The sequence below is a fragment of the Lycium barbarum genome, chromosome 5 (genome assembly GCF_019175385.1).
Source record: "Lycium barbarum isolate Lr01 chromosome 5, ASM1917538v2, whole genome shotgun sequence".
In the NCBI taxonomy this organism is placed as follows: domain Eukaryota; kingdom Viridiplantae; phylum Streptophyta; class Magnoliopsida; order Solanales; family Solanaceae; genus Lycium; species Lycium barbarum.
The window spans coordinates 24,803,618-24,824,536 of NC_083341.1; the positions used below are offsets into that span (position 1 = coordinate 24,803,618).

Consider the following 20,919-nt stretch of genomic DNA (forward strand, 5'->3'; position numbering starts at 1 on the left):
CTACCAATTAACTTACCACTCCCCACACCCCTATTTTTTAGCTGCACACTTTCTCTCTCCCCCCCTTTCCTAAATATACACGTTTCTAACTCCCCATCTCCCCTAATTTCGTGCTTTTCAAATCAGTTTCTGATTTCTTTCACTTCCTTTTTTTACTCTGTATTAACTGCTCATTAATTTCAACCTTTTACCCTAAAAATTCAACTCTGTTTCCTAAAATATGTAAGATTCTCTGTTATTTTTGCGTTTTAAACGACGAATATATATTTGAATTCATCTGTTGAAATATCGAATTCAAGTTGAGTTCATAATTGAGGTAACAACGTTTTCACTGCAACTTTTGTTTTCCTGAAATTTTGAAAAATATAGTCAAAATATATGAAAAATATATCTGAAATATAGTTAACAGAAACCAGAATAAGTAATATTGAACATATTAATCAAAATATAATTAAAAAATATAGCCAAAATATAGTCATAATTGAGTTCATAATTGAGGTAGCAACGTTTTCACTGCAACTTTTTTTTTTTCTGAAATTTTTCTAAATATAGTCAAAATATATGAAAAATATATCTTAAATATAGTCAACAGAAACCAGAATAAGTAATATTGAACATAATAATCAAAATACAATTAAAAATATAGCCAAAATATATATGAAAAACAACTAAAAAGTTCAGAAAAATATAAAAAATAAAAAAGTTGCAATTACATGGTGAAACGTGTAATTCAGTTGATGAACAAATCAAGCTTTGCATGATTTATGGAACATTAAAAAGAGATTTTTTTTTAGTTATATTTTGGGAAAAAATATGAAAAGAGTTTTTGAATTCAAATTTTATGTGAATGATTAGATGTTGAATAAGATTTGCGTGATTTATGGAACATTAAAAACAGATTTCTGTTTAGTTTGAAAAAGATTTTTTTTCCTTAAATAGAGGCATTATTTGCTCAACAGTTCCGTGTATTTAGTCTATATTTTGGCTATATGTATGCGACGCGTCCATGACTTAAATATAGGAAACATCAGCTACGAATTGTAAATAATGAACTTGTAGTTATAGCTTGTTAGAAGCAGCTAAAAGGTAGCTATTTGTGAAAATTTTACTTAATAGAAAGGCTCAATCACTCCAAAGATGGCCTAATTACTTTTCCAAAATCAGCATTTTTCTAGGATTTCGCCTTGACGACAATAGAGGCCAGTTCTAGTTATTGACTATCCTAATTTACAAGTCTCGATTATTTTCAGAAATCAAAGTTTCATTGTAGTAGACTATTTACATTTGCCAAAATGGTGGCATAAAGTTAGAAGTTCTCAAAGCTCTTATGGACTTTAAATAATCAAGGAATGTAGTAAAAAAATTATTGAATGCTATTCATGTGCCATATATATATATATATATATATATATATATATATTTGGATAAAGATAAAGAAAGAAGAAAGATAAAAAAAAAACAAAGTGCAAATGATTGTTAGTTTATGCATAAACTTTCATGATAAAGATAAACTTTTAGTAAAATTAAAATCACATGAAAGATGAGCATTATACGAAACAACTTTGTATAGCTTAAAGATCTGTCCATTATGAACTATTTACAAATCACCAAATCTTACCTACAAGAGCGCCACAAGTTCTTCCTTCAACAAAACACCACAACAACCATTAGTTCTTACCTACAAGAGTTCCAAAAGTGATTCCTTCAACAAAACACCACCATTAGTTCTACCCTTTTGGGGCTCTGAACGCTATTTGTTCAAATGGTGTAAGGATCAATACAGGGTCACCAAGGAAACCTTTGCACATTTCTAGTTCTTGTATGCTCGAAACGGCATGAGCCTGGGGAAAATTTGTAAGTTCTCGCCTACTCCCTTATCTGAACACCTCAAATTATAATCGGAAAAGGGTGCAGTCGATATATGCTTTTGAGAAACATCGACCAATCAATGTTGGAAGAATAATTTATGAATCAATGATCAAGTGTCGTTTCTATCATAAAGAATGTTTGTATTTCCCGCCTACAATCACTCGCTTAGCGAGATTGTTTGGTGTACCAATGAATAATTTGGAGAGAACAGAAAATACTTACATTGTTGGAAAAAAGTATTTAAATAGCTTGCAACCGCCCCGTGGTCTGGATTTGAGTTTGTATGAACATGATGTTTCAGCAAGTCCGGCAGCCTAAATGTGGGTACGTCCTCTTTTCCAATTTCGACCGATATTCTAGTTTGCATCCAACATATGTTACAAGAACAAGTTGCAATGAGAAAAAAATGGGATTCCTTTGAAAATGAGCAAGCAAATAGAGAAGCAGCGATGAGCTCGAATATAGCACATATTATGTCAGAGTTGGCGGAAGCTAAACTTGATCGAAATATTATACGTCAAACTCTACAAAATCATGTTGCTGTCACATCTCCAACCATTTATACAATGGAGAAATTCTTGGGGAATTTTTATAATGCTGCCTAGTATTTTAACAATCAGAATTTTTAGCCATATGCGTTCATAAGTCCGGCCAGCAACAATCTTTCTAATGCAGATACTAATTGGTGTCACGCTCCAGAACTTTCAATGACATTGCCAGCACCTATGATGCCGGTTTTGATGCCATTTAGCAACCGATCTTTCTTTCCCGATGTAACTACAACCTTTGGAATTGCTACTTCTGACAGTTCTATGGATTTCCTCTCTGAAGGACCATCGGTTAATGTTCCACACTTGGCAAAAAACATAATTTTGATGCATATCTTAATTTTTTTCAGGATGATGGCACATGTACTAGTGGACAGTGATGTTGGATCATTCATTCAGGAGAACGAATGATTCAAAGTGTGGAGATGATACAATTCTACCTTTTATTCTCCATGGTTTGAAACTATAGTTTGCTTCTGATATGATGGTCACCATATTTTTGTGAAAGTAAGTAAGAAAGGTTTGGTTGTATTGATTGGCATCTAACTAGAAATTATTTTTGTTGTAAATATCCCATAAAGGGTAGAACTAATGGTGGTGTTTTGTTGAAGGAAGCACTTTTGGAACTCTTATATGTAACGACCCATTTCGTCGTTACTGTAAAAATTCTGATATATCCGTAAACGTGTCCTCCGGGACATTTCCTTTCACTAAAGTATTTCCGACGGGCATCTAGCCTAGTGGTAACCATTGAACGGAAGAGAATCAACATGGAAATCCGGGTCAAGGACCTAGCTAAACCGTCCCAATGCTCAGCTAAGCGCTACAGCTATGGCGCTCCAGCGGCCTTGACCCCACTGAAGAGGTGATGCTATGGTGGCACAGGTCACTGTAGCGGCTACTCTAGCACTACAACACTACTGCTGAAGCGGCAGACCAACCACTGAAGCGGTGACACACAGTCACATTCTTTCGGGAATTGGTCCTATGTTTCACAACCCTAAAATTCCAGCCGCCCAGGTCCTTGGAGAAACCTAAAAATCAGATTGTTGGTTTTGAAAATCCTTCTAACACTTTCACATTCTTCTTCCATCTAGTAAATTACTCCTAACGGTCTTCACATAGAAAACCATCTTTTGGGTATTAAACAAGTACCTAGAGTTGGAAAAATGTTGGGTTAGCATTATATTTCTCATGATTCCATTAGGTAATCTTCATGTTCTTCCTCTAAATGGGTTAATAACCTAGATTCCTACATTCCTTCCTTCTAAAAATGAGTTCTTTCATGGATCTTGGAAATGGGTCTTTCCCAATATAAGCTTAAAAATTGATAAATCACCTAGTGTTGTTGTAGATTAAATCTAGAAGTGGGTTAAGATCCCAAACCTTCCTTAATTATCCGAAATCTCTTATAAGGGTTCTAATGGAAATTCTATTCTTGGGCTTCATGTTATCTCCAAGCTTTTTCGTGCGGATTACGATGTGGTGATCAATTGGAAGAATCAATGGATGTTCGTGGCACCTGCTCGGCCATGAGATAGGTTATGGCTTCCCTTTTGGTAGACTCCGATTAGTTTCATATATTCGTGTATCAGAAGGAACGGAGAATGCATGCGTAGAAATTGGAGATTCGGGATGGAATTCTAGGATGGTGTTGTGTGTGATTTGTGTGTTCGGGCTTGTGGCCTGTAGATTTCTTAGGATACTTGATTGGCTTGTTTGAATATCGGTGGATTTATGTGACTTGGTAGTAGTGGGTGATACCTAATTTTTCTATGCCTTACGACGAGAATTTTCGTAACTTGTGATTAATTGTGTTATGCCATTAATAGTGAATCTAGTTGAATAATGGAAGGATAAAATGTAATAATGATTGTGATTGCGTTCTAGATTGAGTTGTGACGAATGATTGTGAGTAGGTGGTGAATTTACTTGTACTAAGCTAATAGGCTAATAAAGGAAGAGCGGTAATAGTGTGTTGCGACTGATTTGATCTCTGGTGTTGACTGGATGCCACGAGTGAGTAGTTGGTATTGAGAATTATTGTTACAATTTTCTTGTGTTATAGTCGTACCTTGATTGATGTTGATTCGTGGATAGAGTTCTGTATGACTTACGTGGATATTGATGATAGTGTTAGCAAACCCATGTTGGTATTGGTGACCTAATATTTAGTTGGCGTACCCATGTTGGTACTTGTGATTCTGACATTTGTTTGTACTTATGACATTAAGCACGATTATTGATATGAATACATGCATTGCCCGCACTCTCATTTTCATGATACACTGTTGAGATACTGATGATATTTGATAAAACATCTTGATGAATTGGGCTCGGTTTTACTTGAGTGATGTGGATGGCCGATATCCGATGATAGTTTCGAAATCGTTGATTGAGGGAGTGCATGAACTCTGCGGGTCCCCCAGAGTGGTGTCGGCGAGAACTCATCTGTAGGCAAAGATCCGGGATGGGTGGCACTTAAACTTCGCAAGTCACACTGGGTTGTGTTACCGAGATGTCAATATTTCCGTCCGGAGCACATGTGTACACAACATATGCATGGCATTACATCGTATTCAGACATTATTGCATTGTATTGCATTCGTGTCTTATTTTGTGATGACTTGGTAATTTGCTTGTAATGTCGGTTTCGGATCGGGCATATGGAGACTTGGTACAATTGGGTTTAGCGGTTCTACTTAGGCAATGACGTGTGCTTGGTTTCTAATTTGTTGTTTGTACTTGTTGAATTATCCGTAGATAGTGATATGTCCAAATTACACCTTTAATATTAGGAGTAAGCGGTCGTTGTCAAATATAGAGCCCAACGAGGTTGGGGTCGAATCCCACAGAGAATACAATGAAGAAATATACTTGTTAAGTGTAATGCTCGACTATTAGTCTATATTTCAAGGGAGAGGGGAATATAATAGTAATTGGTTTGATGTTTGTTCATTAATGATTAAGAGTTGTTATACGATGTAAACTATTGGTAAAAGGGACTAAGTTTGTGGTTCCAATGGAAAGTAATGCATTTGGGTATCACTTCAATTCATTCAGATGCCTAGGTGTATTAAACCAAGGGTCACGTGATTCTTGCCAAAAGTTTTCCAACCAAATTAGCAAATTTCATCCTAGGCTTTTCCAAGCCCTAGAATGTTTTATATGAGAATACCCATTTAGACTCAACTAGCTTTCCTATTCCTAGCTCAAGCTATTAGATGTATTTAATGACCCAAATTGTTGCTATTAACTCTTTTCCTAACCTCTACTTTCTTTTCCAAGCAAAGTAATAATATTAAGGCACAAGTAATGTTGTACACCATCACAAGACATTAACGCTTGAAGAGTTAATAGAAAACACCATTAGCATATAAATCAAGTATGAATATGAAACCCAATCACATAACTAACACATTTGGTCCCACAACTTAGCTAATGTGATTAGCTACTCATATTCATTAAAATTAAAGCAATAATATAAAGTGTATTCATAAAGCTTACTAAAGTATTGAATGGAGAAGATGACAAAAGCAAAGGAATTTCTTAAAAGCTTCACCAACAAATAATAAATGAGCTCCACAAAAAGACAACTTTAAAATCTGTAGAATAATGAGTTCACAACCCTAGAAATCTATTTATAGACTTTTCAAAATGGGAACAAATTCCAGACAAAATTACCCCTGCGCATCTGGTGCGAATCGTACTTTGTGTCGCATGTGCAACCTGCGAGTCGCAGGTTGCACCAAAGTCTCGCAGGTACTGCATCTTCAAACAGTTGTGGTGCAGCATCTGTTGCATCAGGTGCGACTCGCATGCACCACATGCGACTCGCATGTGGTGCTCGCATGTGCTGCACCACTATCTTCAGTTATGAGTACCTCTGTCATCAGATGCTGCAGCACCTGTGACTCGCATGCAGTACATGCGACTCGCAGGTGGTGTTTTGGCTCACTTTAGCTTATTTTTGTTTCATTGTGCCTCATGTTGCTTCCAACACTTGTTATTCTACAAATCAACACAAAAACACGACAAACAACATTAAAAGTACTTGAGGATTCACAAAAGACTAGGCAATTGGCATCGAATGTGTCGTAATTTCACGGCACATCAGATAGCCCGTAAGATCAACTATATGTTTGGCCTCTAAGTGACGTAGGATAAAAGGTGTCATAATGATGAGTTGACCCCTAGACTAAAACGAAGGATGAATTGGTATATGACTTGTGAATTGTTGTGAAATTTACTTGTGATTATTAGAGTGCAGTTATAATCTGAGGATGTTATTGTTATAATGCGCGGTAGATAGACGTATGACTTGATTCAATTATTATCATGGTTGTTCGTGAATTCTTTTACTGATTGCTTTACTAACCATTGTTGGCCTATGATACTTACTTAGTACGCGTGGATCGTACTGATATTGCACTTGCTACAACCTTTTCGGGGTGCAGATTATTTCAGGTGGTTGGTTGTAGTATGAAGCGAAAATGCGCGGTGTCTATCTGGATGGCCTCCTCCCACTTCATTCCGGGACGGAGGTTGAGTCTTAGAATGTAGTGGTAATATGGAATCATTTAGTCGCTCTTGTCCTAGTCTAGACTAGGTCATGGGAAGTTGGATCGTGTCTGTAATTATTAAAGTTGTTGTAATCATATTAAATCTTGAGTTATTGATTATATTATGATGTTCCACTGTCGTTTCTAAATATCTATTGGTTTAAACAGATCGTTTTATTTAATTGATATATTATTCACTGAGAGGGTTCGTCTACCGAGGTGGGAAAGGTAGGTGCCCGCGCGGTCCTAAAATGGGTCGTGACATTGTAGGTAAGAACTAATGGTGGTGTATTGTTGAAGGAAGCACTTTTGGAACTCTTGTAGGTAAGAATTAATGGTTGTTATGGTGTTTTGTTGAAGGAAGAACTTGTGGCGCTCTTATAGGTAAGATTTGGTGATTTGTAAATAGTTCATAATGGATAGATCTTTAAGCTATACAAAGTTGTTTTGTATAATCCTTATCTTTCAGGTGATTTTAATTTTACTAAATGTTTATCTTTATCATGAAAGTTTATGCATAAACTAACAATCATTTGCACTTTGTTTTTGTTTTTTTTCCTCTTTCTTCTTTCTTTATCTTTATCCAAAAAAAAAAAAAAAAAAAATCCGCATCAAAATTATTTTTTTGCCAAATGTGGAACATTAACCGATGGTCCTTCAGAGAGGAAATCCATAGAACTGTCGGAAGTAGCAATTCCAAAAGTTGTACTTACATCGGGAAAGAAAGATCGGTTACTAAATGGCATCAAATCCAGCATCGTTGGTGCTGGCAATGTCGTTGAAAGTTCTGGAGTGTGACACCAATTAGTATCTGCATTAGTAAGATTGTTCCTGCCCAGATTTATGAATGCATGTGGCTGAAAATTCTGATTGTTAAAACACTGGGCAACATTATAAAAATTCCCCAAGAATTTCTCCATTGTATAGACGGTTGGAGATGTGACAGCAACATGATTTTGTAAAGTTTGACGTATAATATTTCGATCAAGTTTAGCTTCCGCCAACTCTGACATAATATGTGCTATATACGAGCTCATCACTGCTTCTCTATTTGCTTGCTCATTTGCAAAGGAATCCCATTTTTTTTTTCTCATTGCAACTTGTTCTTGTAACACCTGTTGGATGCAAACTAGAATATCGGTCGAAATTGGAAAAGAGGACGTACCCACATTTAATCTTTCTGCTTTCTCTGCCATGCTCAATGCCGGACTTGCTGAAACATCATTTTTATACAAACTCAAATCCGGACCATGGGGCGGTTGCAAGCTATTTAAATATTTTTTTCCAGCAATGTAAGTATTTCTCGTTCTCTCCAAATTATTCATTGGTACACTAAACAATCTCGCTAAGCGAGTGATTGTAGTCGGGAAATACAAACATTCTTTATGATAGAAACGACACTTGATCATTGATTCATAAATTATTCTTCCAACATTGATTGGTCGATGTTTCTGAATAGCATATATCGACATCACCCTTTTCCGATTATAATTTGAGGTGTTCAGATAAGGGAGTAGGCGAGAACTTACAAATTTTCCCCAGGCTCGTGCCATTTCGAGCATACAAGAACTAGAAATGTGCAAAGGTTTCCTTGGTGACCCTGTATTGATCCTTACACCATTTGGCCAAATAGCTTTCAGAGCTTCCCTAAAGAAATTTTCATCTTTTTGTTTAATCTTAATTTTAACATCTTCATCATCAATATCCTTCAAAGAAAATATCTCATTCAGAACTTTAGGATTGAAAGGAATTATCTTACCTTGCACCATCGAGATTTTCCCGTCTTTGTTGATGTAAGCATAGAATTCATTGACGATATCTCTATCATACTCCCCTGGATGTTCCACAAAATGTTTCCAACCATGAAATTTAATATTGTGCAAAATTTCACACGCCCTTTCTCCATCAGTTGGTGAGAGTTTTATTTCATACTATCTAATTGCTTTCCGCTCAAAGTTCATCCACATTACTTGTTCAACTTCTTGTTTCTTAGAAACCCTAGAACTATCTCCTGAATAGGGTCTTTTGAGGAAGCCATCTATTTCTTTTTTTTTTTTTTCGTAAGGGTTTGATAAAGAGAAAACAAAAGATGATGGTGGCTATTTACATGGAATAGGAAAGGAAGTAAGAAAGTTAAAGACAAAGAGAAAAAGAAAAGTACTTCTTACATGGTGATAAGTAGAGATGGGGAAATCAGAGAAAATGGGGAAGAAATTACTACTCAATAGTTTCCTTGACTAACCTTTTTAGTGTAGACGTGTGATTCTTTGGTGGCTCCAAGATGTGAAGACGATGAAGTTGAAACAGGGGAATTTCAATTGGTTGGTGTGGATAGAAAGAAAAAAAAAGCACCGTACTTGGCTTCTTTTAAAGGGGTATTTTCCTTTCTTTTTTTAACCAAAATAAAATAAAATTGTAGACTAAACACATGTCCAATACGTACATATCTTGAAATCTCAAAACATGCTATGACATCTTTTTTTTTCCTTTGAATCTACAATTTTTTTTTTTTTTTTTAAATATCTACAAATTTTAATAGTTATATATAAGTAATAAAATTTTACTAACCTTACTAGTAGTGCAACAGACTTAAGAAGTAAGGAAAAAAAAAATACTAGAATCAAATAGTAATATATATATATATATATATATATATATATATATATATATACTAGTAACATTAAGTTATTTATTTATTTTTTTGGCTTTCAAATTTACGATCACAGAAGAAAGCTTGAAAGAAACTGTGACCACACATATTCTAAGTGTAATAGACTGAACTAATTTAAGACATTAACAGTCATGAGGCCCTGGTTATACATATAAACTAGAAAATTTACCTATGCCAACATATGAGTTGTATCATTAAACAGTTAGTCAACCAGTTACTTAGGCATACTGATTACCATGGAGTTGCTCATTTGTAGGTGACTCTGTTTTTGTAGAGGCCTTCATGGGATGTTCTGGTTGTACAATAATCTAGATATTGACCAGATCAATTGATTAAGCATTTAATTTTTCAAATCTATGTTGGGCTTATAAGGCTCCATTGCTTATCCCGCAATGGCTACGGGTAAGAAACCATAGATCTGAGTTTAACGTCGTCTGCTCGACTCAGAAATTCTAAACTTCATCAATCTATTAGAGTGACAAATGGTTGTTTCTCAAAATTTCCTCCGAAGTACAATTTTAACCTGTGACTATTTACCTTAAACTTATTTCCTCCATTGGTCTGCTGAATTTCAATTGCTCCGTATGGAGTAACATCTGTAACATTGTAAGGACCTGCCCACCTGAATTTCAATTTTCCTGGAAATAGCTTCAGTATACTATTGTAGAGAAGTACTTGATCTTCAATTTTGAAACTTTTTTGTCGGATTAAATTGTCATGCCATTTTGTGGTTTTTTCTTAGAAAATTTTAGCATTTTCATAGGCTTCCAATCTCAACTCTTCCAACTCATTAACCTGAAAAATTCTATTTTTACCAACATAGTTCACTTCAAAATTTAGTGCTTTTAGTGCCCAATAAGCTTTGTGTTCTAATTCAACAGGAAGATGACAAGCCTTTTGTTACACCTCGTACTTTCGGAGGAGCATTTATTAAATTCTAATGTAAGTATGTCAGGCTAGGGCTAAGTAAAATAACTTTGGAATATAAGGAGCGAAGCATTATTAAGTATATTTTGTGCGTAAGAAATGAACCTAAGGAACTCCGGAAGGTTCTATAAGGAAATGAGTTGAAGAAGTTGAGTTAGTACGACTTTGGAGGAAGATGAGTGTTACTTTGAACGGTAAAATATGAGCCAACTTGGGTAAAGAATATCTTTTAGTATATGAGGAGTTTTGAGGTAAAGTAAAAGCCTAAGATGAAGTTCATGAAGTTTAGTTTCCAACGCAACAAACCGTGCGTCAATCCGACACCGGAATCACACGTTGTGAGCATTTTAAGACAGACTGCCAGAGCAGGGATCAACTCTGCGGGTGATAACGTCCAAATCCACTCCTCAAAGAGAAAGTGTACACGGTCGTATGCAATATAATTTACCCAACTATGAGTCGGGGTTGATCCCACAGGGAACAATATACTAGGCGATTAAGAAAGTAAGGAACTTTCACTTACCAAGCTAAGCCAAACGATAGATAATATTTTGGTTTTTGAGAAAATTATAACTAATGCGGAAATGTAAACTAACCTAGAAAGCAAGTAAAATGATCAATGGCCACAAGCATGGATACAAGAAACTCTCAAGTAACGATCCAATGTATTTTATGATTTTACAACTAAGAACCGGTTTGTGTTGATAGATAATGATTTCTAAAATCTCATTGAAAGTCTTCCAACCAAATCAATGAATTTCACTCTAAGCTTTTCCAAGCCTTAGAGTGGGATATTAGGCACAATCAATTTAACCTCAAGTAACTATCCTCTTTCGAGCTCAAGTTATTAGATGGGTTTAATGACCCAAATTCTTGTTAATTAATTTTCCCAACCTAGATTTCCTCTTCCGAGCTCAATCAAAGTAAATGAGCGAGTCTTAGGGTTAGGTAATCCCTTAAGAAACATTAAAGAACAAGATTAATTAAAACAACAAAGACCTACTTCAATAGCAATAAAGATCATTCAATATATAAGCATAACAAGAGGTTTCATCCAACTTTGCAAATGAATATTTTCATAAACAAGATTAAAGTTATGGAATAAAAGTCTACACACTTAGATATACAATACAAAACAAGGAATTGAAGAAATGAGTGAAGGGTTAAGAAATTTCTTATAAAAACTTCAAATCTTCAATCCCCAAGTGTGGTGTAGGAACCCTAGTCTCCAAAACTTGTGTTGAATGGCCAAAGATGATAATGATATGCCCCAAGTCTCTCTTTTGTAGCTCCTTAAATTTCCCAAGTCAAAATATGACAAAATAAACCCCAAAGTTTCAGTTTTGTAAATCTGTCCCGTTTTTGCAAAACTGTCCAGTTTTGACAGTTTTGAAAAACTGTCCAGTTTGGCCTCTTTTTGACTTTGTTTTCACTTGGTTTCTTCCGATCACTTCTAAATCACATAAAACTGAATAGAGCACCAATATTATACAAAAATACACCTGCGTGCGCAACGTGCGTCTCGCAGGTTGTATCGCATGTTCAACCTGCGGTTCGCAGGTTGTACGAAACTCTCGCAGGTCTTGCAATGTACAGAGATGACTTGTAGCACATGCGGTCATGGATGCGTCTCGCAGGTGGTAACTGCGTCTCGCAGGTGGTATCTGCGTCTCGCAGGTGATGCTCGCAGATGCTGCATCCAATTTCTTCAAATTTCCAAAATCTCTGTACAAACTTGCTGCAGAACATGCGGCTCGCATGTGTGACCTGCGACTCGCAGGTCACGCTTCTTCTATTTTGGCTTGTTTTGCTCCATTTTGCTCTGTTATGCTCTCCGGACATCTTATCCTACAAAATGATTTAAATACACGAAAAGTAACACCAAAAGTGCTTGAAGAGTTACAAAAGCTTAAGAAATTAGCATCGAATATCCCGTAATTTCACGGCACATCAGCGGGAATGCGCCTGGAGGTGGCGCGAAGGCCAGAGGACCCAGAGGCTAACCCAGCGCGAACGTGCCCCAAGGTGGCACGAACGCGTTGAGCAAATCCTATATCGGTGCAAACCGACTCTAGAATGTTATATAAGGGGGCTTACCCCTTCATTTTTCATCCAAACACCCCTCTAAACTGCCCAAACTTTCTAGAATATTCCCCCAACTTCCGGTTATATAATTTTAGCACAAATTAAGTGGAAATATCTGGATTTAGGTTTGGACAGCGTATAGTTGCGATTATAATATCGTATTGTGGCGAATCTGGGCTTGGATTCAAGGTGAAAAGTGAAGATATTGCGGTTCCAGCAGAAGTAAGGTATGAATCTTCTCTTCACTTCGATAGAGTTATAACTTTTAATTGGGTTCTCATGCATGCTTATTTTTATGTATGATTACACTGGGCCTAGTTGGCCGGGTAGACACCAATTCGATGGGCGGCTTATGGATATGATAATAGCACCGTGCCTATATGGCTAGGAAGACACCACTAGTGGGCGGCGTGAGATGATTAACCCGGACGCGAGAGGCTCGGACGGGGGCTAAACATGATAACACCGTGCCTACATAGCCGGGCAGTTTACTTGTATATATTTATGATGTTGTTTTAAAAGATAAAGTTAGCATGCATGGTATTCACCTTATGAGGCAATCAGATGTACCGATTATCTTTATTTCATGTTAAGTTTCATATTTCTTATTATGTTGTTATTCATGCCTTACATACTCAGTACATTATTTGTACTGACGTCCTTTCTTGTGGACGCTGCGTTCATGCCCGCAGGTTCAGGTAGTCAGCCAGATGATCCGGCCCAGTAGGTCTTCCCCTTAGCCGCAGTCAGTGAGCTCCATTTGATCCGGAGCTACAAACCTTCTTGGTATGCTATTTTGATATGTGCTTATATGGGCATGACGGGGCCTTGTCCTGTCTTTTCTACAGTTCGTAATCCATAGAGGTTTGTAGACGTTAGTATATAGTAGGATGTTGTGTAACTTTGTCAGCTCTTATTTTGTTGTACGGCATATATAGTGGCCAAGTCGGCCTGCACTGTTATCCTTAGCACATATGTTTATATATATATATATATATATATATATATATATATACATACACGAATTATGAGTTTTCGATGCTAAGTTTACGGTAATAATTTTACAGAAGACGGTATAGCTCAGTTATAAGTTATATATGGGCCACCAGGATACTCAGTAAGATACAAGTACGAGTCTAGGGATGCTTGGTCAGTAGTGGTCGGGCACTCGTCGCGGCTCATCGGCTTGGGTCGTGAAAAAAGTTATATCAGAGCAGTTTTTTCCTAGGGTTATCTACAGACCGTATCCAGTAGAGTCTTGTTTATGGATGTGAAGCGCGCCACACTTATACACAAGAGGCTGCGAGGCATTTAGGAATTATTGACTTTTCTTCCTATCTTAGATCGTGCGATAGAGCCAGAGTCTAGGAAAGATCATTTCTGACCCTCTTTTCCTGTAGGTAAGCGCAGATTGATAAAGATAAAGTGGTTGGCTTCTGATAGTGGGGGTGCAAGGAAGGCCCCCAGGGTGGCCTCCGTACCACAGGTACCGGGACAGATTAGGAGGAGTCTAAGTTACTCAATTGAGACAGATCCTTCTGAGCATATTGAGACGATTACCCCAGAGCCTGTGACTTCTATGGAGGAAGATCCATCAGAGGATAGTTATGAGACAGACCTATCTGGGGGTTCGTATGAGACACCAGTGGAGCAGGAGACTCCTGAGGTCGCACCAGATTTGGCCCCTCCAGTTTCTCCTATGATTGAGTACTACGTCCGAGCAGCCACGAGTGTAAGTATTACAGAGTATTCTAGCCCTCTGTCTTGGCCTTCAGTTAATCAGGAGCTACCAGAGTATTTATATCCTTCGGACTATGACGGGGAAGACGAGGATGGGCAGACCAGTAGATGGTGGGAGGATGGTGAAAGAGATACTTCACTTTACAGCCCCCTAGACCAGGATCAGGACAGGCCGACTACAGGTATATGCGTCTTTTATCAAAATTACTTATGTTATGTGCGACTATTATGGGATATCATTTAATAGTTGACGAGTGGGAATTCTAAAGGAACCGATAATTGAAGTATTTATGGGTAATTACGACTAAGACATTTTTGCTATCGTGAGGAACCTCGAGACTGAAACTGAAAAGCAGTCGCGTGTGTTGACTTATGGTTATGGAGAATTTTCTAGATATTGGGAGTTCCAAAGGTTACGATAGTATTTGTCCAACTAGGAGAGTAAAGGATTTTGCTAGCCTGGAGGAAATGCATTACGGGGTTTTATTTGGGTTTCCAATTAGAACTTTAAATCATTTAAAAAAAAAAAAGGACATGTGATGAAAAGACCATGTAGCAGTAAAAAGGACGGGTGTGACCCTTATAAAAAGGTTTGCCTTGACGTTTTAGACAGATGCGGTGAATGTCACTTGACAGTAAAAAAATAAGAGCGATGTCGGCCTATGAATAGAAATGAAAGAAGAGTAGGTGTTTGAGAGGAGATCATTCGTTAAGACGATATTGCCAGAAGCTCATAATTAGGACTTGGGAAATATGTTAAGGAGACCTATAGATTCAGACGTACGAAAATATGAGAAACCAGAATAGCCGAGGGAAATTAGGAGTATATGGGCCTTACGGTTGAAACTTTAAATGTTCGTGAAATATGAGACGGGTTAGCTAGGCACAAAGAGAGAAGATGTATTAAAGCTACAAATTCAAGATAATTTTAAATAGCGCTGGGGGTACTTCATAAGTGAGGTATTAGTAAATGACATAAACGATAACTCATGCGTGGTTATATTAACCAGTATGTGTGCCCTTATGATTGATATCACGATATGCTAAAGGCATTGATGGAGATGGGCATTGAAGTTAATGTAGCAACTGATACAAGGCAGATTGATATTTTTTTCTCTGAACATTAGGGTTGGATAATCCTGATATAGTAATACCACGGAAAGGAAGGAAGTGTGTGTACAAGAGTAAGATATTATGAGAAGGGTAAGCAAGGTAAGTTTGTTGCTAGTAAGGGTTAAGTAAAGCTTCTGAAAAAAAAGAGTTTAGGACGACAATAGAGGCGAAGAGCCATTCAGATGAATCTCTAAAGTAAGTACGCGAAAGGATAGGGTATGGTAATATGGAATAGAAGACGAATATAGAGGTTCAGGAAACAGATCTTGACAAACGGGATTGCAGTATAACAACAGTGAACATGGATGTAACCTGAGAGGGAATAATTAGATTTGATGAAAGGTGTCAAGGGATTTCTGGCTTTTAAGGTATACTTGAGAGGATAAATGTGAAGCCATATTGACACGTTCAGGTAGAAAGTGGGAAAAAACCCCCCCTTAAGGGACGATCTTAGGAATAGAAAGGATTTGTATTCCTAATGGAATGTTCTATGAAATTCTAGGGCCAACGTTATAGAATGGCAAGTGGAAAATAACACTGTATGAGCAAGGGAAGTTAGGAAAGACCCTAAGGGTGACAGTAAGAAAAGTGGACTGATGAATTAGTTAAAGGAAGTTGTGTAACCACTAAAGACAAGAGGAAGTTGAATAGGCTAACAAGTCTGGTCAAGAGACAAAACATCGATAACAGGGGATAAGAGACTAGATAAGGAGTACAAAACTCGATCGCAAAGGGAATATGATGAATATATGAGGGGTATGTATAAATAGAAACCAATTATTGTATCGAAAGGGGAGATAAGAAAGGGATGAAAGGAGGAAGAAAAAGAGATATTTTATGAGTAATTATGAGTAGGAGAAGAATTGACAAGATATTGGAAGAATTATGACGCCAGACTATGATACAACTACTTAGTAAAGGGAGATTACAAAACAGTGTGAGCTGGATAAATGAAAGAGTAGGCCGTGGAAAGTAGATGCAATAGTACATTGACTATGATAGTATTAGAAGAAGAAATCAGATTTGATGGGTTAAGAGATAAGGTCCGCATACGAAAGGGAACAAACCTTCAATCGCAAAAAGGGTAAATAGAGGAAATGAGCACTTAAGGACTCTAATTATGGTGCGAGTGATAAAATCAAAGAACAGGTAAGGTATGCCAGATTATAGGAAATATTTGTCAAGTAAAAATCAAGTGAAGACCAAAGGTCCGAGCAGAATTTTAAAGGATGTAATAAGAGGATGACGTACCTAATTAGAACAAAGCTGGCGGCAATGAAATCTTATGGAACAAGCAAAATAATAGTTCTGCTAGATATCTATGATTGAAAACTGTAGACAAAGGAAGGAATAAGATGATTTGAAATCACAGCTCGATAAAGAGCCTGATCTACGTTTCTGCAAATTTCTAAATTTATTCCTAGTTCATTAGCCAGACTGAGGATTAACAAGTTTGAGGATAAACTAAGAGAAGAATATCATTGAAGAAGAGATTCGGGATGTTCTTGGAGTAAGTACAAGGATTACCAATAGCCACACCGATCATAAGAAACCTTGAAGAGGAAAATTGAGTAAAGTGTGCGGGTAAAAGGAAATGTCGGTGTTATACTAGCTGGAAGACAAAATTACGCAAGAATTGACCCAGTTGCTACAGGAAAACAAGGGATACTATATTACCAGTTTCTGAGGTTATCCTTAAAGGAAAAAGAATCAGTTAAACTCTAAGAAAATGAAGGTATGGAAGTTCAGTGACGCGTAAAAAGGATACATAAAAGTCAAAGGAGTAAGAACTTCTGACATGAAAAAGTGGACAAAGGAATGTGGTAGGTACCTGGTAAACGAGCATATAAAGGTGTAAATGACACAGGTCAAAGAGATAATGAGAATGATAGAGTATGAAGAACTAGCGGACAGACAGGTGATAAGCCGTGAGTACGAGCATAAAATCTAAGTTATAAGCGAAAGAGAATAATATTCAAGAATTGATTGGGCAAAAATGCAGTGAACTCGAGAATATATCCATTGGTGGTAAAACAACAGTAATCAAGAGATGCCAAAGGAGTTGTAAAGCTATGAATATAGAGTCTACATGTGCGTAGCACGAGAAAAGACTGTATATGCTAAGAAGAAACCATGTTGTTGCTCATATAAAGAAACCAAGGAATCCAAAGAAAACTAATTGTGGAGTGAGGGATTATCAAAGGCTACTGCAGTAAGACCGGACATGCCAGAGATTCAGCGTAGGGAAAACCCAAAAAGGCTAAGGAAAATATTAACTAGTTGAGCGGAATCAATCAGAACCGGCACGACCGAATGGTATGTAGACAAGAGATGGAGTGACGTTTCAGCAGAAAAGCTCTCGATGCAACTGTTAATTAACTAAGATATAATGGGTAAATCTCATAGGGGTGAGAAGAAAGAAAGACCTAAAGATCAAGTTGATTACCATCCATATGAATTATGAGGTTAATAGAGAGGTTCTCAAAAATCACCAGTGGAATATGAGGAAAGATTGAATGGGCCATACATATAGAGGTTTAAACCCCAAAATGAACATGAGAGAATTGACATTCCGACAATTGATATAGCATCATAAGTCTGTAAATTGTAGTTACAGGATTGTTAACTTAAGATGCCTCGACTCCAAGAAACCATGTGGAGGATCATAAGTTGCATAGTCCAAATGAGTTCGGTTCCGAATACATGAGTAGGACTGCAAGCAAGAAAAATAAATACCAGCAGATGCAGGTAAAAGTATTGATACTAACAACAACATGAGTTCTACTCCAACATTCGAGGATGAATGTTCCTAAGGGGGGGGGAGGATGTTACACCCCGTACTTTCGGAAGAGCATTTATCAAATTTTAATGTAAGTATAGCAGGATAAGGCTAAGTAAAGCAACCTTGGAATATAAGGAGCGAAGCATTATTAAGTATATTTCATGAGTAAGGAATGTACCTAAGGAACTCCGGAAGGTTCTATAAGGAAATGAGTTGAAGAAGTTGAGTTAGTATGACTTTGGAGGAAGATGAGTGGTACTTTGAACGGTAAAATATGATCCAACTTGGGGAAAGAATATCTTTTAGTATATGAGGAGTTTTAAGGTAAAGTAAAAGCCTAAGATGAAGTTCATGAAGTTTAGTTTCCAACTCAACAAACCGCGCGTCGATCCGACACCGGAATCACACATTGTGAGCATTTTAAGACAGACTGCCAGAGCAGGGATTAACTCTGCGCGAACGCGGCTAGAGGTGGCGTGAACGCGTAGAGGACCCAGGGGCTAACCCAGCGCCAACGCCCCCCAAGGTGGCGCGAACGCGCTGAGCAAATCCTATGTCAGTGCAAACCAACTCTAGAATGTTATATAAGGGGGCTTACCCTTCATTTTTCATCCAAACACCCCTCTAAACTCCCCCAAACTTTCTGGAATATTCCCCCAACTTCTAGTTATAAAATTTTAGCGCAAATTAAGTGGAAATCTGCATATTTAGGTTCAGAGAGCGTATAGTTAGGATTATAATATCATTTTGCGGCTAATCTAGGCTTGGATTCAAGGTGAAAAGTGATGATATTGCGGTTCCAACAGAAGTAAGGTATGAATCTTCTCTTATTAATATTGATTTAGGTTTATTCACGGAGGTAGAGCTATTAAATGATCGTATAACGAATTTGTTGGTTGGGAAATTGGATAAACATCATGTGGGATGTTTAATGGAATATTTTGGGTATTGATGATAATGTTATTGGTGTTAGTGTTTTTGTTGTTGTGTTGATTGTTGGTATTGTGATTTCGGTCTAGGGATATAAACAGGGGAGATGCTGCCCGAATTTTTGCAGATTCTAAAGAAGTTTAATTTGAAGACTTAAGATAAGCATATGACGATAGGCCTAACCATAGTATGAATGATCTTATATGTAGATTGCGAGATCTGAAATAGGTGGGAAAGTCGAGAAGTAAACTTTTAGATATGTTAAGGCTAGTCCCTTTCTTTCCAAAGGTATGATTCCTTTCTTGTGAACCCATACATGTTTTCCATAATGTCCTTATTTCCAGAAGCTAGAGATTCATGATTCTTAAAGTTTCTTGTGATGCTTAAGATGAGTATGATTTTATGATGATAATGATGATGATGATGATTTTATTTCTAGAAATTCCAAAGTTTATGGTTTTGATGCTATTATGATAATGTTGAGTACATTTCATGATTTTATTGATTCATTCATTGTTGTTGTCTCACCTTATGATAATTATCCCTTCAAGGTGAGATATAGCGATGATGATTGCTCCATAATATAAATCGGAGGTTATCGACCTTACGTCACTTCGATAAACTTGTAGCTTTTAATTGGGCTCTCATGCATGCTTATTTTTATATATGATTACACCGGGCCTCGTTGGCCGGGCAGACACCCCTTTGGTGGGCGACTTATGGATATGATAATAGCACCGTGCCTATATGGCTGGGCAGACACCACTAGTGGGCGGCGTGAGATGATTACCCCAGACGCGGGCTAAACATGATAACACTGTGCCTACATGGCCGGACAGTTTACTTGTATATATTTATAATGCTGTTTTAAAAGATAAAGTTAGCATGCATGGTATTCGCCTTATGAGGCAATCAGATGTACCGGTTATCTTTATCTCATGTTATGTTTCATATTTCTTATGATATTGTTATTCATGTCTTACATACTCAGTGCAATATTCATACTGACGTCCATTCTTGTGGACGCTACATTCATGCTTGTAGGTTCAGGTAGTCAGCCAGACGATCCGGCCCAGTAGGTCTTCCCCTCAGCCGCAGTAAGTGCGCTCTATTTAATCCGGAGCTGCGGGCCTTCTTGGTATGTTATTTTGATATGGGCATGACGGGGCCTTGTCCTGTCTTTTCCTGTTACGACCTATCTTAACTCAACGTTCACAATCAATAAATATAATAAAATAGCGGAAGAAGTAAAATGACGTACTCACAATATAATATAATATAGATAAGTGCGGAAGTAAATAAATCCACCCCAATGTCTGGTCTGGTCATACAAGAGCATCTAAATTCGAATACTAAGGTATGAATAATAATACATAAAATGTCTTGAGTGAAAAGTAAGACATAAGCAATAAAAGGGTCTTCGAGGTCAGCGGACACGATGCTCACCCTGGAAAAATCAAGTAGAAGTTGAGGAGTCGATCAGCTACGAGTCAGAGAAGTAGATCCAGCCTGATACTCTGCATTCATAAAAGAATGCAGCAAGTGCAGGTCAGTACAAACAACAGTACTGGTAGGCATCATAGGCGGACTAAGCATAGTTAACACAATTCAGAAAAAAACGCAGATAAACAAGTAAGCCAATCACGCATGAAACACTATAATCGTAACCGAGTATCCATCAACACTTATGTA

The 20,919-nt window shown here is 37.3% G+C and overlaps 1 protein-coding gene across 1 annotated transcript; it reads right to left on the reverse strand.

Moving 5' to 3' along the window:
- Nucleotides 1-7,562: 7,562 nt before the first annotated feature.
- On the reverse strand, nucleotides 7,563-9,275 carry LOC132642406 (uncharacterized). The gene is made up of 2 exons (XM_060359623.1): nucleotides 8,739-9,275; nucleotides 7,563-8,626 (listed from the first exon to the last, which is right to left on the reverse strand). The coding sequence occupies exon 2, from the start codon at nucleotides 8,539-8,541 to the stop codon at nucleotides 7,597-7,599; it is 945 nt and encodes a 314-aa protein (XP_060215606.1). The 5' UTR covers nucleotides 8,542-8,626; nucleotides 8,739-9,275; the 3' UTR covers nucleotides 7,563-7,596.
- Between the last annotated feature and the right edge of the window lie 11,644 nt (nucleotides 9,276-20,919).